This window comes from Meleagris gallopavo, chromosome 5 (assembly GCF_000146605.3).
Source record: "Meleagris gallopavo isolate NT-WF06-2002-E0010 breed Aviagen turkey brand Nicholas breeding stock chromosome 5, Turkey_5.1, whole genome shotgun sequence".
NCBI lineage: Eukaryota > Metazoa > Chordata > Aves > Galliformes > Phasianidae > Meleagris > Meleagris gallopavo.
The window spans coordinates 31,908,999-31,930,764 of record NC_015015.2 but is presented as its reverse complement, the minus strand read 5'-3'; the positions used below and the strand labels follow the sequence as shown (position 1 = coordinate 31,930,764).

The 21,766-nt window shown below is 43.1% G+C and overlaps 1 protein-coding gene across 1 annotated transcript; it reads right to left on the bottom strand.

Annotated features, from left to right (window-relative positions):
* Window positions 1–646: 646 nt before the first annotated feature.
* On the bottom strand, window positions 647–21,729 carry BMF (Bcl2 modifying factor). Its single transcript, XM_019615698.2, is given in 5 exon segments — window positions 647–5,461; window positions 18,532–18,695; window positions 19,653–19,701; window positions 19,703–19,974; window positions 21,705–21,729. Coding segments are annotated over 4 exon segments (582 nt in total). The 5' UTR covers window positions 19,970–19,974; window positions 21,705–21,729; the 3' UTR covers window positions 647–5,359.
* Window positions 21,730–21,766: the final 37 nt, after the last annotated feature.

Genomic DNA, 21,766 nt, shown 5'->3' with positions numbered 1-21,766 from the left:
TATCTTTACATCACACCAAGTCTCTCCCCTTTTGTCATCAATTTTTCCTTTCATAATAGTCTGATAAAAACTAGAGCTGAGGAAACCGTGATGATGCTCTCCTGGAGCTATGTCCACAAATCAGGGAGACTCCTTTAGATTTAAGAATAACTTTATACATGCAACATTTTCATAATAGATTTTAAAAACAGTTTAAGAATCTACTCTTCCCATCCCTCCATTTCCCAAAGGCAGCTAAGAGTCTGAAGACAGAACTGAAAACATGGCTTTAAAAAACAGCCCACAGAACATTAGGTTTCGCTTCCCAGAAACCAACTTCCAGCATAGGATTCACAGGAAGAGACCCTCCTTTCTGTGGCTAAGGAGGAAGGTGAGGCACATGGAAGAAAGAAGGGGTAGGGGATGTCAGACTGCATTCAGTTTAAGAACACACACACGCACCCACACACACCCACACACACAATTACATTCCAGTGCATTTGATGTGTTTGGTCTTTTCTGCTTTTCCTGGTGGAGAAGAACTGAGCTGTGTAACACCTGTGTGAACACATGCAAACCAAAGAAAAAGAGACCACTGAAGTCTTTAGGAACTGTAAAAGATTGTTCTGCGATCTTTTATCAATTCCTTGAGGTATTTCTTCTTGCTAAAACAATCAAAGGCAATAGGTAGGCATTTTTGCAAATGAGCACAAATGCCAGTTTGAAAAACAGACTCTTGAATGATATAAACCTTTGTTGTCAAATTATGCTAATACTCCATAGTGCTTGGTCCATGTTCAGAGCTCCCATTAACATGAATGAGCAATCCATGGCCCTTTTACTTTTAATCCTGCAGTAAATATAGCTGGTAAAATAAGGCAAGGCCTCCACATTTCGGCATTCTTGTTTGGCTTCTAGCACATATGTTATGTGCTGCCTGTATTTTTCCCTTTAAAAATACCCAATAACACACCATCCAGCATGTCACAGTCTCACCATTCCTACAACTTCGGCAAAGATATTGGTCAGGACCAGTAGCAGAAGGATGAAACTAATTTCGCGGAGTTGAGGGGGTCACACTGCAACAACTGCCTCAAGTAATATTCCTTTTTCTTAAAAAAGGAAAATCTTCTCCCAAGTCTACTAATGGGCAGAATATGTAGTTTCCCAGATGAGTGCCAAGACCCATACAGAATGAATTTCAACCTTGGCTATAGCTCCAGTGACTGCTACGGGACAAGTTGGGCTGTATTAACTTCACATGCACACATCTCATATAACTTTAATTCAGGTTTGAAGGGACAAAGCAAACAGCCAGTAGAAAGAAAGAGAGAAGTCTTCACAATCACCCTTTCTATATTAAGAAGGACTGGATTCCTCTACTCTAGTCCCTTGCTGATACACATCTCCAAAGCAAAGGCTGATAGGGAAGCTTCTTTCAGGATTCTTCTGCAGAGAAGAAGAAACAAACAAGCCAACAAACATCTAACCCACTAGGCTATTTAAACTGAGATATGTGATCAGTTATGCAGGAATTCAGCGCTACCAGAGATTATCAGCACCTCGGGAGAAGTCTGCAGCCTTGCGCACAAATCCAAAGGCAATCCTTTCTATGCAAATTCATTTATCTTCTGCCTTTTTTGTATCCTATTAATGGCAGCTTGCAGCTATCCCTGGGCAGTCACTTTGCAATTACTGGCTCAGCTTTCAAGAACTGCAGGAAACAAAAGTAAAATTAACTATTCCCTACTAGCACCAGGTTTACTGGATCCAGGGATGGCCAAGGTTACAAGATGCCCAAAAGGCTGAGAAGTTGAGAGTCTCTCAAGAATAGAGATCTGAGATCTGAACCCATTTTGAATATATGGGAAAAGCAAGTAAGATATTTCAATACTGCTGTTGTCAGCAGCTCAAGTTGTTGGGGTTTTTTTGTTGTTGTTGTTTTGTTTGTTTGTTTTTGTTTTTTAAGAACTGTTAAAATTAGATATTTGTAGGTATTTGTAGGTAGAAGGAAGATCCCATTGTTTTCTCTAATTGCTAGACTGTAAATTTACGACACAGAAAAACAGTATCCCAGTTCTTTCATGAAGACAACTTAGTATGAAAAAAAAATTGATCATATTGCTTCACCAATAGAACTTAATCCATGCTCCTTGGACGTGTTTCCCCGAACAATTGGCCTGTGTCTGTGGTCACATTGTAAGAGGTTCTCTGAGAAGATCTCAATGCATGCTGAACAGTCCTTACAAACACAGGATGGGTGTCAAACAAAAGGATGATCACATGAGAGATGCACATCTGTGTATTTGTTAGCAAACATGTGAAATCTTTTCACCCTCCAGAGAAGACAGAATCATCTGACCAGGCCAGAAGGAAAAAATAAATAACAAGTACCCATTATTTCTTCAAGTAGGTGAGACTGTAAGCATGAAACAGCTCCTTTTCCTCAAGTGAAAAACCAGACTGCCCCATAATGTCTACAAGGAGCAAAATAAGAATTTTGGGTTGACAGAGTATATTTCCTTTCTCCAAGATATGCAGATATGGAATATAATTCAAATATATTATCAGTGGTTGCAAATCTCTGGCAACATTAACCACCGTGCGTATTGCAGGAAGTCAGCCTTTGTCTAGGAGTAGCTCTATGTCTCCAATGAAGTATTGTTGTTTGAGGAGATTTTAACTAAAGACCTTGGCATGACCAATTTTGATAAGTTTGTTGTTACAATGGGAAATACGGACTGGCAAAGTTGTGTCTTTCCCTGAGCCAAGTGATTCTATTCAGGCAGTCAGCCTGACTGCTGAACAATTTCAGGTATTTGTTTCTCCACATTAAGAAGAGTTATATGTCCTAGAATAACTGGTAGGGTTGCAATACCAGAAAGTGTCAATACCAGACCTATCTTTCCAGCTTATGTATTCAGAGCAGATACTGGCATTATTGGCCTGTTTCACAGTCAAGACAAAGCAGAGGGGAAGCGGGAAGCTCATGACGTTTTTTAGGTGTCAGATGCACTTGTTGAGTCCTTCATAGTTTGTGGGGCTGTTATAACGAAGCTTTGATCTACTGGTCTGTGACTGTGCCCGATAAAGGGGCCATGGCACCTAGGGGGAAAATGCAAGCATCAAGTCCTGGAGCATGCTGGCAGGCAACAGAGCTGCATTGCTCCCTGAGCCTCAGCACACCCACTACAGACTCTTTAAGATTTTCCATTTTAAGAGTCTTGCCCTTAGCATCCAGTTTCTTAGGGGCCCCCAGTTCAGTCTGTTCTCACACTACCCCTCAGGCTTTCCCCCCATTAAAGTCCTTGTTCTCCAATAAACAGCACTTACTCCAAGCAGACTGCGCAAAGCAAGGTATGGAAAACCTCTTCTCTGTAAAACACGGGTAGAGAGTGGCTCCTCATACTGCTGCAACATAGTCAGCAACAGATAGCACTTGTATCCCTCTGGGTAACTCTGTAGTGCACATGCTTAAAGAAACAATTAAAAAACCAAAACAACTCCCTCCCCCCAGAAACCTCCCCCCATCCTAAAGCCCACCCCCTAAAATATTACTTGAGATTCATTTGCGTGAATTATTAATCATCCTGGACAAACATATTACTCTAGCCCTAGCTAGAAAAAAATAACGTAAAAGGAGGAAAAAAGCTCTCCTCACAAACTCTCATTATGTTGCGGGAGAGCGACTGTGAATATATGAAAGTGAAAAAGGCTTTGAGACCTCTTTCAGGGAGCTAAAGCACATTTTACCACAGTAAAGCAGGATGCAGATAAAGAAAATGGGGCTGGAAAAGAGGGAGAAAGTCCACATTTAAATGTGTTCAGCAAATTGTTACCATACACTATAGTGCATTGATGACATCATACAAAATACCAGAGAAAGCATGAATTACAGAAGGATATGCAGAGAAGAATGGAGGAGCAAGTGTATGTGCAAGTAAACTACTCTTCTCTTACAGTAATGCCTGTTTTTCAGGGTCAACCAAAAGCAGAAAAATTTCTCAACAGCTGAAGTTAACATTTGTAATGGGGTTAAAGAGCAAATCTCTGGACAGATCCTCCTTAAGCTAGTTTTGTAATTTGAGATCTACAACAAGGTGCAGTGGAGATATGGAAGTGGTCTGAAAAATGAAGTCTGTATTGTTTTTTCTGTTAATATTTTACCCTAGTTACCACTGAGTTTGTGAATGATATTTAAAGCTACACAGAAGAAGCCTTAGATCTTTGAGGCTGCATCATTTTGGTAAGGTTATTTTCCTCTGCTGGTCCAACAGTGTCAATCACATGGACAAATTTCTGAGTGCATATAAACTAGGAACCACTAGAAGGTCTCTCATGAAGTAATATTATTGCTGCTGGTCAGTGTATGCCTCCAAACACTACTTAGTGGTGTAATGGACAGATTGCTTGTACAGTGTGTGTGTCAAACCAGCTGCTAGTTAACGTTCACGTCAAATCCTAAAGCAATTCTAATCAGACGTCTGGGACCTAAGCCTTCCCAACCAACCACATTATGGTGACAAGAGAGAGAAACAAACGAACAAAACCACTCATCATAAAACTAATAAAAGCATTTACAATAGCATTGTAGAAAAAATGACGTGTGTCATATTCCATGGTTTTAAGTTTCATGGTGGCTTATGGGTATTGTGAGTACTCAATTGGAAGCAAAGAGGGACAGAAATTAATAGCCACCAGTAACTCCAGGAATGTTTTCAAGAACATTCTACTGAAACAGTTTGGTCTATTGGCAGCAATGACAAAGAATAACTTCATATGAGAGAGCTGCAACTGGTGCCCAATGGAAAGATTGAGGAGATTGTATTTCTTTGTGGTTCTCTCTCACATAAGATGCAAAGAAATAAATCCAGTCAGAAAACAAGTAACCTGCTGCATATAAGCTACTGAAATGTTTTCATTGTTAAAAAGAACTTTCATGATGGAGGCATCATCTCTGCTTGTGAAGACACCCAAAGTACGTTTGATGTTCAAAGTCATCAGTCCTCAGACATCCTTTTTAACTAGCAGTCAAAATGACTCTCCTGCACTCTATCATTGAGTGACGCACAGGGCAGAGGAAACTGTTAGCCTAATACCTGCCTCTCCTGCACAGAGGTTATTGGTGCGGGGAACCAGCAGCAAGCTTTACCAAACACATCCACATTCTGGCTTTCCTTCGACAGTGTTGGACAAGAGCTCCCCACCTCACAAGGCAGAGAGCAGCAAAGAAGAGTCCATAAAACCCCAAACTTGAAGACGAGTATAAGAATTTCAGAGTCCTCACATCCGGCCGGCGGTGTGCATGTCTCTCCCCCGAACCAGTGTTTGTTCAGTGCTCCCTGCAGACTGGATGTGGCCTGAAACAGGTGGGTGAAGCTCACCTCTGCCCAGTGCGGTTCCTGTTCGCCTCCACATTTAAGGCCAAGTTGTGTAGAAAGAGAAAAAGCTGCCACCACACTTGATTTCTGTTCTGCTGATGCTGTAGAGAACAGTTGAAACAAAGTTATTTATATCTCTAGAATTGCAACATACCACTTCTCTTTTCCAATAACAACTCAGTTACACTTTTCAAGAGCAGACACTTTAATCCCATCAGCATAACAAGGGGGTGCAGCAAGGGATGAGAGGAGAGAGGGAAATGATAAGTTCTCCAGAAATAATTGTAGCTCTAACATTACAAAAAGAAAAGAGCAGATCCTTTATGCATTGTGCACAAGAGGATTAAACTTTTTTTTGCTTGTAGGATTTTGCAGAGTTTAGCCAAGTGCTGTTTTTAATCAGATTGGCTTCTGAGCCTTTCAAAAGCCCCAGCTGCACGAACAAACTAACCTTTTTTTTTTCTTTTTTAAAAAAAAGCCCCCCTTCACCCCAAAAGTAAAAAAAAGTAAAAATATAACTGGTGATCCATCTGTAAGTGATTTGACACCGTGAAGGTCAAAGGGTTAATCTTCAATTTAAACCACACTGCTGAGACAGCAAAACTCTGATTTCATCTAGTACAAGAAAACACATTCGTGCACACACACACTCCCCCACCCTCCCCCCACCACATTTTCCTTCCCAGCATCTCCAAGATAATACTGCCCTTTTTATAGCCACTTTTGACAGTAAGCCATAAATAATCAGCCTTGGAGCCCTTTCCTACTGACTGGAGCCAATTAAACCTTAAGCAAGAACATACTTGAAAACACACAAAAAACCAAAACCAAGAGGTTATTTCAGGTCCCATTGTCAGGGAAGAAACATGGGAGTTGAGTTTCAGGGGGACACCAGCCTCTATAATGCAGCTCTGGGGCAGGGACACTGTCCCTTCTTTTGTTATGTATAATCACCTTGCAGAAGTGGCTCATATTATACCCCCACCTTCCCGCACTTTAATGACATCTCACAAAAACAGGTGGGTTTCTTTTTACATTGCTCAGCCTGGGATACTATTTCACCTCAATAACCAGCTCTCTATTAGAAGTCAGACTTTGTTTTCTCATCCAGAATTCCATATTTGTTAAGCAGGACTGATCATTTCTGGAAAACAAAACAAACCAGTCCCGATTCAACCCCTCCCCCAATCCCCAGCAGACAAGGAATCAGAAGACTGACTTCCAACAACTTTGCTTCAGTACACAGGAGTTCATAAAAGAGCACTGAAGCACATTATATGAACAAGATGTTTCAACTTAGATTAGCTCAACAGGGCAGAACAACGAGGTTGTAAGGCATTCTTTATGTAATCACAATTAGGGGAGAGCTGCAACTGGAGTTAGTGTATTAGAGATGAGCCCTCCAAAGCCATCCCAAATATTAAGTTATATTCATATTTAGGCACAAATAGGTCTGTGCCATTTGTATCACAACTACATACTGAACCGGCTTCAGAAAACCTGTGCTCATCTTGCATTTTAGCAGTGGTTTGTTCTCCTTCGCCTCAAGACTTAGCAGTTGTCTCCTGGTTTTAGAAGAGTTCGCACAGCTCTAATCACACATTTAAACACTAGCATGCTTGGTGCATGCACCACAGATGGCAAATCTAGAGCTTGGTATCATCTAATTCAAAGGAACCAGTCCAAAGGGTTCAGTCCATACAGACTGCCCAAACATGGCTAAGTTGACATAAAAAAGGTCTTTCATACACTATCCTCTAGGGCTGGGTTACAAACACCTAAATTGTTCTAAGAAAGCAAGATGTTTTGCTGCTTGCTTCTCGGTTTGACCAGGCTTGTCCTTCCTTGTCAAACTCCAGAGACCTTTTTCACCCTCTTCCACACTTCCAAACCTGCTCAAGCATACATGTGGGACCAAAATGTTCTGATGGCATCTAGATACCATGCATTTATCAAGTTATTATGGCTTATGTTGAATGCTCCTTTAGATCTTTATGGTAACATGCCAGTGAAGCAGCACACAAGCACAAGACCTTCGTCTGCAGTTACTGCAAACACTGAACTATACTTGGAGAGCAGAGTGGACAAACATACTACGGATGCTCCGAAGGGAATCCAGTTACTTTGGCAAATTATCTCATTTCATTGGCAAACAAAAGAGAAGATAAGTGTATTACAGGGAACTGGTAATGGAGATTCAAAATCATGATTAAAGATGCTAAACTTGAAATATATCTCAGCTGATTTGGTATCTGCAATTTCAACTACACCACCCTGTCAGGAGTATAACTATGTGTATAAATCCTGGTATTTAATGTCCCAGTTCATGTAGGAGACTGCTTTGGGCTTTTCACAAACCACAGCAGATTTCTGAATATTCTGTCTCCTTCTGAAGTTTTAAATGGCATCTCAGAAAAAAACAACTGTTACTTGCTATGGTAGGTAAGGAAGGTCACATTCAGGGAAAACCAGTGGAAGGACAGAGCTTCTCCTCCTGTTTTTTGTTAGATCTCTATTTTCAGAAGACTTACAGATGTGCAGGAGAGTAAATGGGATGTGGTATCACAAGCACTAATTCTAACATTAAAAAGCAATTCTGAAGTTAAAAAGCACTAATGCTAAAATGCTAAACTTTTTGAAAATTCACACTCTGTGTTAATTTCACTGCCTACTTGAGCTACTTTTTTGGTAAAGCATTTTCTTCTTTCTCCAGTTTAAAGTGTTTCTCAGTATTTGCAGGAGACACTCATTGAGATTTTCATACAAAGAAGAACTCAGTAAGAATCATTTCAAGCTGTTTCCCCCTTCTTACAAAAACTAAGATCTCAAACAACTTTATGAAGGATATTTACATCATTCATTTTGTTTTGAAGTGAAAAAAACTGAGCATGAGACAACTCACTGCCTACAACCTTCCAGCAGGCCAAGGACAACTTTCTAGGTTTTATGCTTTGACCACAGGCCTTCTATTTTCCTGGGTCCATATTTAGCCAGCATTTCCTTCCATGGGGTCGTAGCTCACACACACTTTCACTGGCTTGCAGACTGAAGTGGTCTGCTTGCATTGTCCTCACTTGCATTGCTACTGGAAAGGGAAACAGAGCAAGAAAATGATCAAGGCCAGAACTCATCTGTCAAAAAAAGCTACCTTTACTATTGATCAGGCCATCGTAACTCACCTGATCCATGCCATCACGTAGTCAAATTGATGCTTGTGCCAGCACAACAGCGAGGCAGCCTCAGGAGAAGGGCAAGATGGACTGCTTCCATCAGGGCAAGCCTAGCTAACAGGGCTTTCATAATTATGGTTTCACTTCAGGGCTGATCTGCTCTCTGCGGCACCAATTCAGCGTGGGATAAGAGCCACAGAATGGAAATGGTAGATATAATTTGCAACAGAGATAGATAAACCAATTTATGGAAAGAATTTCTATGCCTAAAAAAAGTACTTTTCACAAGTTTCAAGAGCTTTTCCCTAGAAACGCATTTGCCAAAACCAAAATACTCAAATATCTCAGAACTGGTGGTTTTCCCTTTGGTGGGGTTTTTGGGGGGACAAGTTTATAGATTTGTTTTTGGTGTTTGTGGTATAACTCAGCTGCTAGGAAGGGCAGAAAAACCAGGAGAATGACTCCATGAATTCTGCATCTAATTTTTTCAGATGTGGTATGTTTCAAGTAAATAAGTAAATCCTTACAGTCTCCTAGGACTCAGGACTATTGCAGTACAAGACAATATTTTTCCTAAACCTTGCTATGCTGATTTGACCCTCACCAGATTATTTCAACACTCAGACTCACTGCTACAACACAGTATCAGAGATGAACACTTTGCTACTTCCATACAGTAGAAACACAACAAACATTTTGAACCTTCTTCCCTCAGACCAAAAGAAGCTCTTTCTGCCCTGTACACTAACCAAGACTAGAGTTTTGAAAACAGTAAGTCAACACAAAGCTGGAAACACATTAAAAACATTTCCTATTGCAGCTGCTTTTAAAAGGGATATCCTTAAGAGACTGTCTGTCTGAGATGTTAGCATGACTGCTTCAATGAGTCATGAGGAAAGGGCATTTTACAGGAAAAGTGTCCCATGCAGCACCAACAGCACACTAGCAAAGCCTACACCATGAGCTGTGCTGACAAAAGCCAGAAAACTGGTAAACAAAAAAGTGACAACAATTTTCCTGGAAGCAAATTGAAGGGAGACGCAACTGACCTGACATTTATTCTCTCCTCAAAGTTAATACTCCTACTATGTTTTACGCCATCAGTATACAGACGTGCATCTGTCAAAGAGCACCTCAGATATCAAAAGTTTTTTACTCCTTCCAAGCCCTTGAACATGGTGCTCAAAGGAAAATCAGTACAGGTAATACAACTTAAAGAAAACTTTGTCCCTCTGCCAGCTCCTTGAGTCCTTGGGCATAAATGTTTAAAAGATTTAACTTTTTTTTTAAACCATCTGACAGAGGAGCCATTACTATCCTTGAAAAATAAAGAATGCCTATATGTTCATCATATATGCTCATACTGTACGTGGATATAGCACACTCCTATCACGTATAAAGAACTGTGCACCTGCCTGCCCTCCTCAGCTTATGGGCAATTTTCGACTTTACTTCACAGTTTAAAGATGATTAAGGGTCAAATTTTGATCCTATCTTAACTGGAAGGATTAAAATACTAACATAAATAGCAATATTATAGCAAAAGAATACTGGCATATATGCACATAAAAACATCATTCTTTCTTTAATGACTAATACAAATACCAGCAGTAAGTTGTTGGGATTTTATTTATTCACTGAAAACAAGAATACTTGCACACCAGGAACAGCTGCTGACTCATCTCTGAGGGCTGTTTTGGCTACCAGGTGGCTGGAGGCACATTGTGCTACCACAAAATGTGCTTCAGCTCACAAAGACTAGAAAGTCACAGTCCCCACAGCAACAGAGGTTACAGAAGGTGTCCCCACAGCTGGAGAGAGAAATGGAAATCAAATTCAGGTCTTTCCAGCTGTGATTGCTAATGACCAAAGAATAATGCATGTAAACTTTAAAAAAAAAAAAAAAAGGAGACCATAACAGAGAATAACAGAAAGAAAAGCATGGCAGCACAGAGGGAGAACAGGGAGCATAGCCTGTGGCTCTGCTGAACAGGGCAATATTTGAAGCTGAGGGAGACATTCTCCTGAGCAAGGCTCCCTCAGTCAGAGCCCCAGCAGGCTTTGCAATGCAAGACAAGCAATGTGTGTGCTTCTGTAGAGAAAGGGTTCTCCTCCTTGCACAAGAGCAGGAAAACATGGCAGGGAGGGACATGATTTGGGCAGACGAGGGACAGGCGGATCACCGAAGATGAGCGCTGGCCTGGTCAACAGGCCTCAGGCCCAGACCTGTTTTGGATGCAGGTGAGCCCTTCCGGGGCTGTCTTGTAGCTCACAAACAAGCAGGCAGCTGCTGGCCTGTGCCTTCCTCTTGGGCTGAGCCTGCAGGAAGTGGAAGCAGACAGGCGCCATGGCAACAGCCAGCTGACTGTGAGCTGGGAAGGGCAGCCACCGGCCAGTGCGTTCCCAGGCCCACAGCATCGGCCCAGGGCACAGAGTTATTTTCCACCACAGAGGCGGGAAGGAGAAGGTAAATAAGGGTCCTGTATTTCCACAAGCTGCACCTGGTGCTGCCTTGCCCTCAGAGCTGTGCCTGGGCAGGGCTCGCTCCCCACCATTCTGGGATCCAGGGTGCAGCAGAGATATCCAGGCCACCCCTCCACTGGTGTGCAGGCTGAGCACAGGAGCAGAGCACCTGGCAGCCAGGCAGTGGAGACAGATATGTTTTCTTAGCATTTAAACTCGCTTTAAGACACTGTGCAGTGCACGGGAAACACCCCCTAGTGATTACAGCGCACCTCAGGCTTCCAGCAAAGTAAAGCTCTGGAAGTTTTGCAGGACAACAGTCCAGCAGGATGAGCGCAGCAGCAGTGCTGCCCCGCGCCAGGGGGAGCAGGGGGCAGGCAGGTGCAGAGCCGCAGCCTGCGGGCACAGCCGGCTCTCGTCAGCAGCTCGGATGACTCACAGGCTAAATTTAGAGAGCGATATAAACACGGCAGCCGCAGCACAAATACTGCCCGGCAGATCCATTCTCACGCACTGCACCCTTGCCTCCTTGCTCGCTGGGGTCAGCACAGCCGTCAGGGGCTCGCTGCTGCTCCGGGGTCTCTTGGAGATAGCTGCAGCTCTCCATTGCCAGCCTCGGGTAACAGGTTACATCAGAAAGACTAATTTGGGGTAACAGAAGTTGCCTCACTGCTTTATTTTTAGATTGCTATTCTTTTGGCTGTGTCGTGGTCCTCAGAAAGATTACTTTGCCACTGGCAATGGTAGCTACCAAGAAAAAAAAGACAACAAAACAAAACAGACTATAAAAGGCTAGTGGGACATTCCCCTTCAGTGGCTTGAAACAAAAGACAACTCTGCAGTTGGACCCTCTCTTCCCCATCTTTCTACCATAAAATTTAATTGGGTAAATGCAAACATGCACACTCCTACCATAAATAATCACTCCAAGCATCTCATCATCCCCCTAAGAAACAACAGTCTCTCAATAAGATCAACCAATCTAAGCAGAGGGACTGTAGGCCGAATCGCTGGGTTCCCCTCTGCGATCACTGCGTGATCTCAGACAAGTTTTAATCTGTGTTTCCTACTCTCCCACGCTAACAAATAAGTGTAATATTAAGTGCAACTGTTCCTAAATTGAAAAATGATTTCTCAGCTGTTGCACTGTTATGAGTAGAAAGAACATTATCACTGCCACAGCTCACATAGCACTGTGAGAGTTGAAGAAATGCAACACATCCTGCAAAAAAACACTGCAATTTCACAGAACAAGAAGCACCATACGCTATTTAAACCACACAAAAATGCATCAGGTGATGCTAGAAATATTGAGAATAGCTCACTGTATATCACTTGTACTGTCCCCAAAAATACTTCGTATTTTTAATGGAGGGCAATTGCGATATTCTGAGACTGTACCTCTACTGCCTCAAAGAACCTCAGGTGAAGGAGGGATTCCCAGCAGCCTGTTATGCAGTCCTCATTTCTCTCCTGTCACTAGGCTCCCTTATCCTCTGCCCAGTTCCTCTACCAGAATCAGGCAAGAAGTTTTGCGTTTTTAACATTATCCACTTTTTCAAGCAGGAGAAAAACAAAAACAAATGTAATATACGTAAATCTTTTGTCAGATGAAAGTGTAGAGAAAAAAAGAATAGATTATGCTGACACCAAAGTTTTGTTTCTTTATAAAATTAATGTGTAACAGTTGCATGCAACTGCTGCATCGAGTTCATACAGCTTAGTCTCCAGGAGCAGCCTTGTGTGGCTGCCTGAGGAAAAGCAGAGGGCAAGTACATGCAACAGCTCCCCCTAATACTCTTTCAGCATCTAACTATTTTGAGCTTACGACTTCCTGAGTCAGATCTGGTTTCTGTTTACCTAGTGACCCTTTCAGTAGCCATAAACTTGTTCCAGTTACCCCTGAACCCAGGTAAAGCACTGGGATGCACAGTTTTTCTTGACAAGGAGTCCAAGAGCTATCTATTGCACAAAAAAAAAACCCTACCTAATTTACTCTGAGCTGTCTCCTTGGCTTGATTTTGCCTTGTTCTTGTACTGGGAGAATCAAGTTTATCCACAACTTCATGTCACTTCTGATTTCAGATTAATATTGCTGCTTTGCCTTGTATATTTCTTAGGCTTATCAGTCCTAGCCCATTTTCTTTTCTCATAGAGAGATTTCAATATCTTTCTTTGCCTTTGAATCCTTTGCAGTTCTGCTGTTTCATTTTAAGAAAGTAAATCTGAACTATATGCAAAATTCAAAATATAGGAGAAACAAGGATTTATACAGTGGCATAATTGTGTTCCTGCTCTTCATTTCCATTCTCAGTGCAACAAAATATTTTATTTCAAGACAGAACTAAAAGGGTCAAGCAAGATTCTGTTAACCTAATGTCAAATAATCAGCTTCACAGGCAGCAGAATTTAGGAAGCATCAAAATGGATGCTAGGCAATGGGCAACAGGTTGCCATGTCATTTGCATGTATAAGGGAAGGTGCATTTCCAAGCTCACCTCTTTTTTTTTCTGTTTTGGCAAATGATATTGAAGAAATCTAATAAAACCAGGCCAAAAAAAAAACAACCTGCCTCCACTTCCCCATATCAAGATCCTGATTCCATCAATTGCATGAAGACCTCTCCGAGCATACTCCTTTCCTCAGACTTACTATTCCAGTTGAATAGCTTTGCCTCTCAATTTTACCCATTTCATATTCTGCCTCTCCCCTGTCCTCTACACTGGGATCACCCACTTACAGAATTCTTAGCCTGGTACTCTCCCATGCTGTGCTCCTGCACACTTAGCCAGACACTCAAGCCCTGCACCAACGTGAATCCCACAGTCAGCAAAGAACTGAACTGAAGATCACTGCTTTGTACAGCAGCAGCAGAGACCAGCCCACAATAGCCAGAAGCAGAGATCTTGAGATGTACAAACCTATTCAGGAAACAAATTAAAGCACTTACCCCAAGTCTCAGAGAGACTGCAGGTACAAGTAAGGAGTTGTTGGTGCTACAGACTCAGTTGCAGGCCAGTTTGGGAATTTCTACATTATTTAAAGTCTTTTCTGACTTTTTAAAAATGTGAAGTCATGTAAAGGAGAACTTCCAGAAAAGTTCAGTTAAAAAAATTAAGTTAAAAATTCCCTGAATATCCCCAAAAAACTATGAGAGAAAAATGGAGAAAGCCTGCTGAAGTTCTGGATAACAATTGCACAGGTAGTGCTGTGTACCCATTATGCTGAACTAAGAAGCTTCTGACAAGACACCCAGGCTCCCTACTGCGTAAGCAAAGGCATCTCAGGAGGCCTCAATAATTCTCATGAGACACAGAGGGGAAAAAATATGCAAAAATGTAACAAGTTTCACTTTCAAAGGAAAACAACATTTCCTCCCATACATTTTCAGTATCATTAAATCGAGACAACTGGTACAAGTCTGGTAGCATGTCCACAATTGAGGGATACAGGCATCCAGACTCCACATATTGCTTGGGTCCTCTGCACAGTGACAGCAAGAGTTATCTGCTGAATCAAGTTGGGAACTGTCAGAAACAAAATTTTCTATAGCTATATTCATGGGAGGTTTTTTGAGCCTGGTCAGCATATCTTAATCAACTGCAGGACTCCTAATGTGTTGGAAAGGGGCTTTGTTGTTGTTTGTAATGCACTTATTTACTCAAGAAAGCTCAGCTCTGATTCAGCATCTGGTTCTCATTGAGGGTCAGCTTTTTTTAAACCAAGCTTTCCAGATGGGTTGACTGAAGCACAAGGAGGTCAAGAGACTTGTCTGAGGTCATACAGCAAGTCAGTGGCTCTACCTGGACTGGAGCCCAGAACTGTTCAAGGCTACTACTCCTTGACTCTTAAAGACACAACTTCATTCCCCCATGAACTGATCACTACAAAGAAGACATGAAAAAAAATGGTCCTCTCAAAGCTGCAGCTTGATGTGATAGTTATTTGTTAAAACCTGTAGTGTTCAATGTCTGAATGGATCCATGTCAAACTAGAGGGATGCAATACTGATATACAGTATCATCCACTTGAGTCTTACATGATACACATTTTCCTATAGGGCAGCTCTGCATTGCTGCTGCATTCCACCCAGCAGTGCAGCAGATCATGAAATTCACTGTCAGGCAAATCTGAAACCTCTCCTCAAGGCAAGAGAGGTCAAGTGAACTCAAGACCTGTGGAAGAGCCTGAGCACTTGTTGCCATGGACAAGGAGGCCGGGCACAGGCAACACATCCCTGCTGACTGACCAATAGGGACTCTAAGCCCAGCTCTTTTCCTCATAACCACCAAGTACAACCTTCAATCTATGCCACATGCTGGACAACAGTCAGCAACTCAGACAGAAGGCACACAGATACCATGGCAAATGCATGCTTGCTCCAAATGAAGAGCAATGCAATTGCTGTTCAGTTCTCCCATACAAAGCATGACTCAGCTCTGCACTATTTTCAAAGGGGCAGAGAAAGAAATGTGGAATGGAGGAAACATTGCCAGAGGCTACACAGCCTCAGACAGGTAAGGGCTGCCTCTAAAGAGCTTTAGAAAACATAGATGGTCTTGCATCTTGCATGTCATTCTAAAGAGCCCTTCTGAAACTGGATTAACTCTAGCAGGGCTCTGATGCTCACAAACACTGAGCTTTGCTCAAGTCTTTCCTATAATAAATTCAGCACCTTAAAAAGATTAAAGCCACAGAGTGCTAGGGAATCTTGTGTTACTGCTCTAGCACTGTTTAAGGATTAAAAAGTCAGGTTTTAAACCACTGTATTCTGTTTAATACATTATTAGCAAATAAAACCCTGAAAACGGTGTACATGCCAAAAGCAAGCATAGGTGCAGCCAACTTTCTTATTCTTACAAGATGCATACCCAAAAATCTTTTGCATAGCCAAGAACCACAAAACAAACACCACATAGCCAGAGAGCACAGGGAAGAGATAACAGTGATTCTCTAGGGCTCCCAGTGTGGGATGGGGTTAGACTGTGCATGCAGCTGAGTCCAATGACAACTCAGTGACATCAACCTCAGCAGCAACTGCCTGTTCAGTTCCCTCTCACAGCCAGAGAACAACCAGCAGCATTTGTGTCAACACAGCCCTGCTGCTGCAGGAGCAAAATGAGAACCATACCTGAACTGCTGGATTGTCTCACAGAACTCAAGAGCCAAGTGAGGGCAACTCTTGAGCTGGCCACGTGACTTACTCCAACACTGGAAGTCTTTCCTAACTCCTGCTGAATGAGAGCATACCTTTTCTTTTCACAAGTTCACAGATAAGATGTTTTGTAGTCTCCAAGAAGAGGCACAGCTTGTTGAAAACCAGTCTTGCTCTCTCTCAGGATTTCACAAGACCACATTGGTGTGACTAACCTTGTGGTTTTCTAAATCTGATTCTTTAGATCTGATCAGATTCCTTGGGGTCTGATCACTTTGGTTTGGTTGGGTTGGAATGGGGCATCCAAATCTTTGTTCAGTTTTACAGCAAGCTAGATGACAGCCTGGTTTTCCATGTCTCAGACTGCCCCACAACACACTGTAAGCCAGTCTGTGCCTCTCCAGAGGCAGACTGCTCGCTTCTTCAGTGACAGGCTGGAAAAAGTCACTGCACACAGGACATAGTGGCTGCATGCAGCGACGCCAAAAGCCATAGGAAACCCTCCATGCAGGACTTGTAGGGGACTGGATATTTCAACAAAACACTCCATGGGGAATGGCGCCTCGGACACTAGTATACGGCTCAGTACTCAGTTTCCCTGACAAACAAGAAAGAGTCCCCCAGCAGATGTAAATGCCAAGGCCTACCCCAGGGTCGGGCTGTGGAGAACCACTGGCTGAACTATTCCATCCTCGGTTACGTTCCTGGATTTCTTCGGTTTTGTTTTCAAATGTAAATGGCTGAACAGCTCCCCCCCTTTACAACTTGTTGCTCTCCCAGTCCTAACAAAGACAGCAGAGCTCCTCCTCCGCTGGCTGCAGGATTGGGTAGTGCAGGCGGACGCCTTTGTTTACTAACTCTCCCACATGCTTGGCCGGCACGCATTGGGCTGGCCGGGCAGCCCTAGCCGCAGCCCTGCGTACAGCGCAGGAGGCTGGCAGCTACCCGCGGCCAAAGAGCAGCAAAAGCCAGACCAGGGGCAGCTTCTGAGGCCGCTTTGGATGGGCATTCTTGGATGCGTTTCCAAGGCACAGATATGAGGTAGGTTCGCTCCCCGAGATGCAAGGGGTCAAGTTACAACCAGTTCCACCACTTCACTCCTGGGCTCCTCCACTCTGAAGACATTAGCCTTCCCTTCACTGAGACAATCTGGCTGTAGATAGCTATTGTGATGAAAAGGTGGCGCTGGGGAAAACCCCGTTTCAACCAACAACACATGCTAAAAAGTTTGTGGTTGCTCATCGTTTTATGTAATTTGCAAACTGACATTCATAGCCCAATCCACCTTTCTACAGGTTAATCTTCCTGTTACATCTTTAACCTTCCGTTAAGAAGAGTCCTGTTTCCCCTTTCTCTTTCTTATCACAGAGACAACTAAAACTTTTCCCTGCTACAAGCCACATCCTCTGATCAGGGCAGAGCTCCTCACTTACCTTTGAGAAGAATTACAACGGACTCCAAGTTAACATCACCAACACATTTGGAATGAGATAAGCTTCTTGTCACTCTCTGAAGTCAGCAAGTGTCAACTTCTTCATATGCACATTTGGATACACACTGCAACACCTTGCTGGACTTGTATACAAGTAGGGAAGTGCTGCCAAACTCTGGTCACCAAACTCTGCATGGCTGGAATTTCTATTTCTTTACCATTCAGTAGGGAATGGAGGGAGAATAGAGAAAAAATCTAGCTTTTAAGGGACGTTGCTTTTATTTTCTTTCTTCAAAAAACAGCAGAGCTCTTCTTTTTCTTTTTTTTTTCTTCTTTCTTTTTTAAAGCAAAGTAAAACAAGATTCTGTTTTTCAGACCTGATGGCATTTTACAGCTGTCTTTTGTTGTGAGGAAGTTGGTCACAAGTCTGAAACACTAGCTAGGACTGTCTCACAGAGGAGTTGCTATCAAGTCTAGCATGATCATAATACACTCTAATATTTGAGACAGCTATCCTTAGACAACAAGAAGTGCCAAAACAGACTCTAGACTTGCTGTCATCTCCAAGATGAGGAACTTAAACAAGTCACAGCCAACCAACTGTATCACAGAAGACACGATGCTGGTGGTAAGGAGAGCAGAGAAGAAAAGTAAAATGCTAGGGAAAGCATCAGTGACCCTGTTGCTGATGAACCAGGAAAGCTGGAATAGCAGACAACAGCAGCCACCTTCCCAGACAATAAGTGCAGTTCTATACATGCTCTTCCTTCTACCTGTCTATCTTTTAAAGAGAGCCATCAATCTAGTATAAGCAAAATACATAAGTATACCATGCCGTTTTGTCACTGCTGGCAGCCTATGGCTGCCTTAGGCCACAGCTCTCTTAGCCGAAGCCTGGAGCACCACTCTTGGATAAGAAATACCCCACCTTCCCCTGAGGAAACACCCTACCCGCTGTATGTGGAGCCGGTGGAACTGGTCTGCAATGCACTGCAACTTCCGTGCAATCTGCACCTCAGTACGCGCCTCCCGCTGACCTTCCTGAGGCTCTTCTTGGAGATTTGGATCCAATGCAAAGCCAACTGGGGGGACATGTAAGCGGTAACCAGCATTCCCTACAAAATAGAGACCAGAAGAGTCATTCTTCTAGCACAAAGAATAGTTCTTTTATTCAGTATTACACTTCAGGCATACAGAAAGAGTTGCACATAATCCAAATTTTTTTTAAACTCATTTTAAAGTCCAGTTTCTGAAGCCCAAACCATGACTGCATGTACCATAAGCATGCAGTACAAATTTAATTTGCTCAGCTTTTAATTAGATTTATAACAATTAAACATAACATTGTGTTGCTTCCCCTAATCAAATGACTGGTAGGATCTTCCACTTGGTTCTTTCTGCTTGTTTATAGTTCAGACAAGTGCAGAGGTGTTCTTTTTTCTTTAATGACAATTTTACATTTCTTCCAACATCTTTGCCTTAAGTTGTCCCCCTTTAGGGATTACTGTATGTTTTCCTTCAGACTTTTCTCAGTCATTTTCTCTGGTGTTCAGCAGGACTGATTTGAATTAAAGCTGGATTGGATACACAATACTGAGTGGTGTCCCATCAGTTATCAATAAAATGCTACTTATTCAACAAGTTTAATTCCAGTAAAGAGCCTAAAGTCTGTACCATTAAATGGGAATTTTTGCATTTTCTTCTCTTCATTGCAAACTTTCAGGAGTTTTTCTTATGTGGATGAGTAGCACAAGAGGTTTTTAAAAAAAAAAAAAAAGTAGGTAAATGGTAGGATATGACAGATGGTGAACATTTTTATGCCTGGCAGCAAAATAAACTGACAGAATAAAGTGAAAAAGAAAAAAAGTAGAAGTATCAAGTACAGCAAAAGCAATCAGCAAGTGCCTAGTTCCTGCAGTGACAAGCAAGGGTAAGAAAATACAAGTTGCCACTCTTTAGGGAATAGGACAAAAGCAAAATAATTTAAGTCTTTTAATTTAAAGCTCTGGCTGGGGAAGTGCTGAAGGGACAGTTTCCTTGCTGAAAAGCTGGTGACGTTGGAGTGCTCTTACCATAGAAGAGTCTCCGGGGCTCTTCAGTGACTCCACAAGGCAACATAACGATCCTGACTGGAAGAGGACGGGCTGAGTGTTTGAGTTGCCTTGTCCTGCTGCTCAGGATGCCTGACACCGGGACCACAGCAGTGTGTGAGGGGAAATAGTTGAAACCTCCCCAGAAGGCAGCTGTAGGACTGGTTCTGTGTGAAAATGCCAGTTGCAGTCATCTCACCAGGCTGACCTGCAAGTCCAAAGTCATCAGAGTGAAACACGTCATCGTCCAGCCCATCCAGGCTAGAATAGTCCTCTTCCAGGTAGCTGGGGCGATCCATTGCTCCTGCAATAAAGAGACATTTGAGGAAACAGCTAAGACACAAGAATCACATCCAGGAGACAATGCCTTCTGCTCCAACAGTAAAACACAGCTCTTGCTTCCACATCTGCTGCCCCCTCCTCCCAGTGCAGTCCATCTGGGTAGGCATGAGAGGTGAGAGACTCAGTGGTAAAGACTGGGGCTTTGCAGAAAGTCTCTGTGCGCTTGGCCAGAGAGAGCCAAATTTCACATGTCTGAGACTCCACCCAGGGCTCCAATCCCACAGCTGGTCACAGGGCAGGAGCCAACCCCCAACTTCAGCACATAGAAACTGAAGACACTTGCTTGTAAAAACAACCCCAATCCCTCAAACAGCCCTGTGTCAGTCAGCTTCTTTGGGGTTTGCTATGCTTTGGCCTGCTCTACTTGAACTGTATGGTTGGCCCCATTCACTTTTTCCCCCACCTGCTGAAGTAGAGTTCATAATCACAAGGATGCCAAGTTTTTAAAAAACCCCAGTGGCTGCAAAGCTCACAGGATCTGGCAAAGCTGTTCATGTGAAGTTCTCCACAGCTTCTCCCAATATAAATCAACCTTCCATTCAGCTTCCCACTTCTTCCCTTGGCTCAACTCAAGACGTTCCAAACTTGGCAAGACAGCCACTTAATTCCCCCTCTTACCCTTAAGCCTACATGCACTGTCAGTGTGTCAGTTTGCCCTACTACTAAAGAAAAGAAGGAAAACAAACAAACAACAACAACAAAAAAACACATTTGCCAGTGTCAGGCTTTAAAGCAGGACTTCTGTAACACCATAGCAAATGCTCCTGAGCTCTGATGCAGCACAAAATGGGACAAAGATGGTGGAAGAAAGAACTCAAATAAACCCTAAATCACTGTTTCAGAGCTCTTTGCAAACATACAGTAATTAGAAGCAGATTTTCCAGAAAGCCACAAGTCCCTTTACTGTTACCTGTGCATCTAACCCCATTAGAAGACAGTCTCCTAAGAGATCCATCTCCAGGATTTCCACCCAGTTCCAAACAAGGCAGTGAAATTCAACTCTTCACGTCTCTTCCTTTGCTCTGGTTTGCGAAGCATTTAACAGAATGGAAGACAAGCAAGAGGAATTTCAAGCCTGAAGGAGACATTAATAATAATTTTATAAGAATGCATTCAGTGCTCCCCTTGGATCTCCCATCTCCCCCCAGGTGAGCTGCACTGACACACCGGTGAGAAGAGACAAAGGGCACAAGCTGTGTGCACAGGGCCTCAGCTGATGGGCATACATTTGGGTTACTGCACCCCAGCAGCTCACTCGGCCCTCCAGCAGTGCCAAAGGAAGCTTGCAGAATGGACAGCAGCACCACGGATGGATGACAGCCACGCTGCCTTCGTGTAACATTCACAACAACCTCATCAACGGTTTAAAGGCAGAGCACCAAAGGGAGTCACAGGTCCTCAGACGGCGGCACAGATCTTCTGCCAGCTCTGCCGTGGGAGCACATCTCCTGACGGAGAGGCAAAAATGACCGCGCATTTTATCTTCACAGCAAGGTTTGCCAAGTCTAATCCATCGGGGCCCCACTGGGACACACCGATCATCACAATAAAGTGCAACAAAGGCACCAAACGTTTCACAAAAGGAGGTTACAAAGAGCAAGATTTACTGGTCCTCCCACAGCTGAGGCAGACTTCAGATCCCTTAGGAAATGCTGCAGACAGAACGCCAAAGCAGCGTAGAGGACAACTTACCCTAGAGCTCACTTCAGTTCTTCCCAAGAGCCCAGAGCACAGCTCAGTGAGCGGCGGCTGTC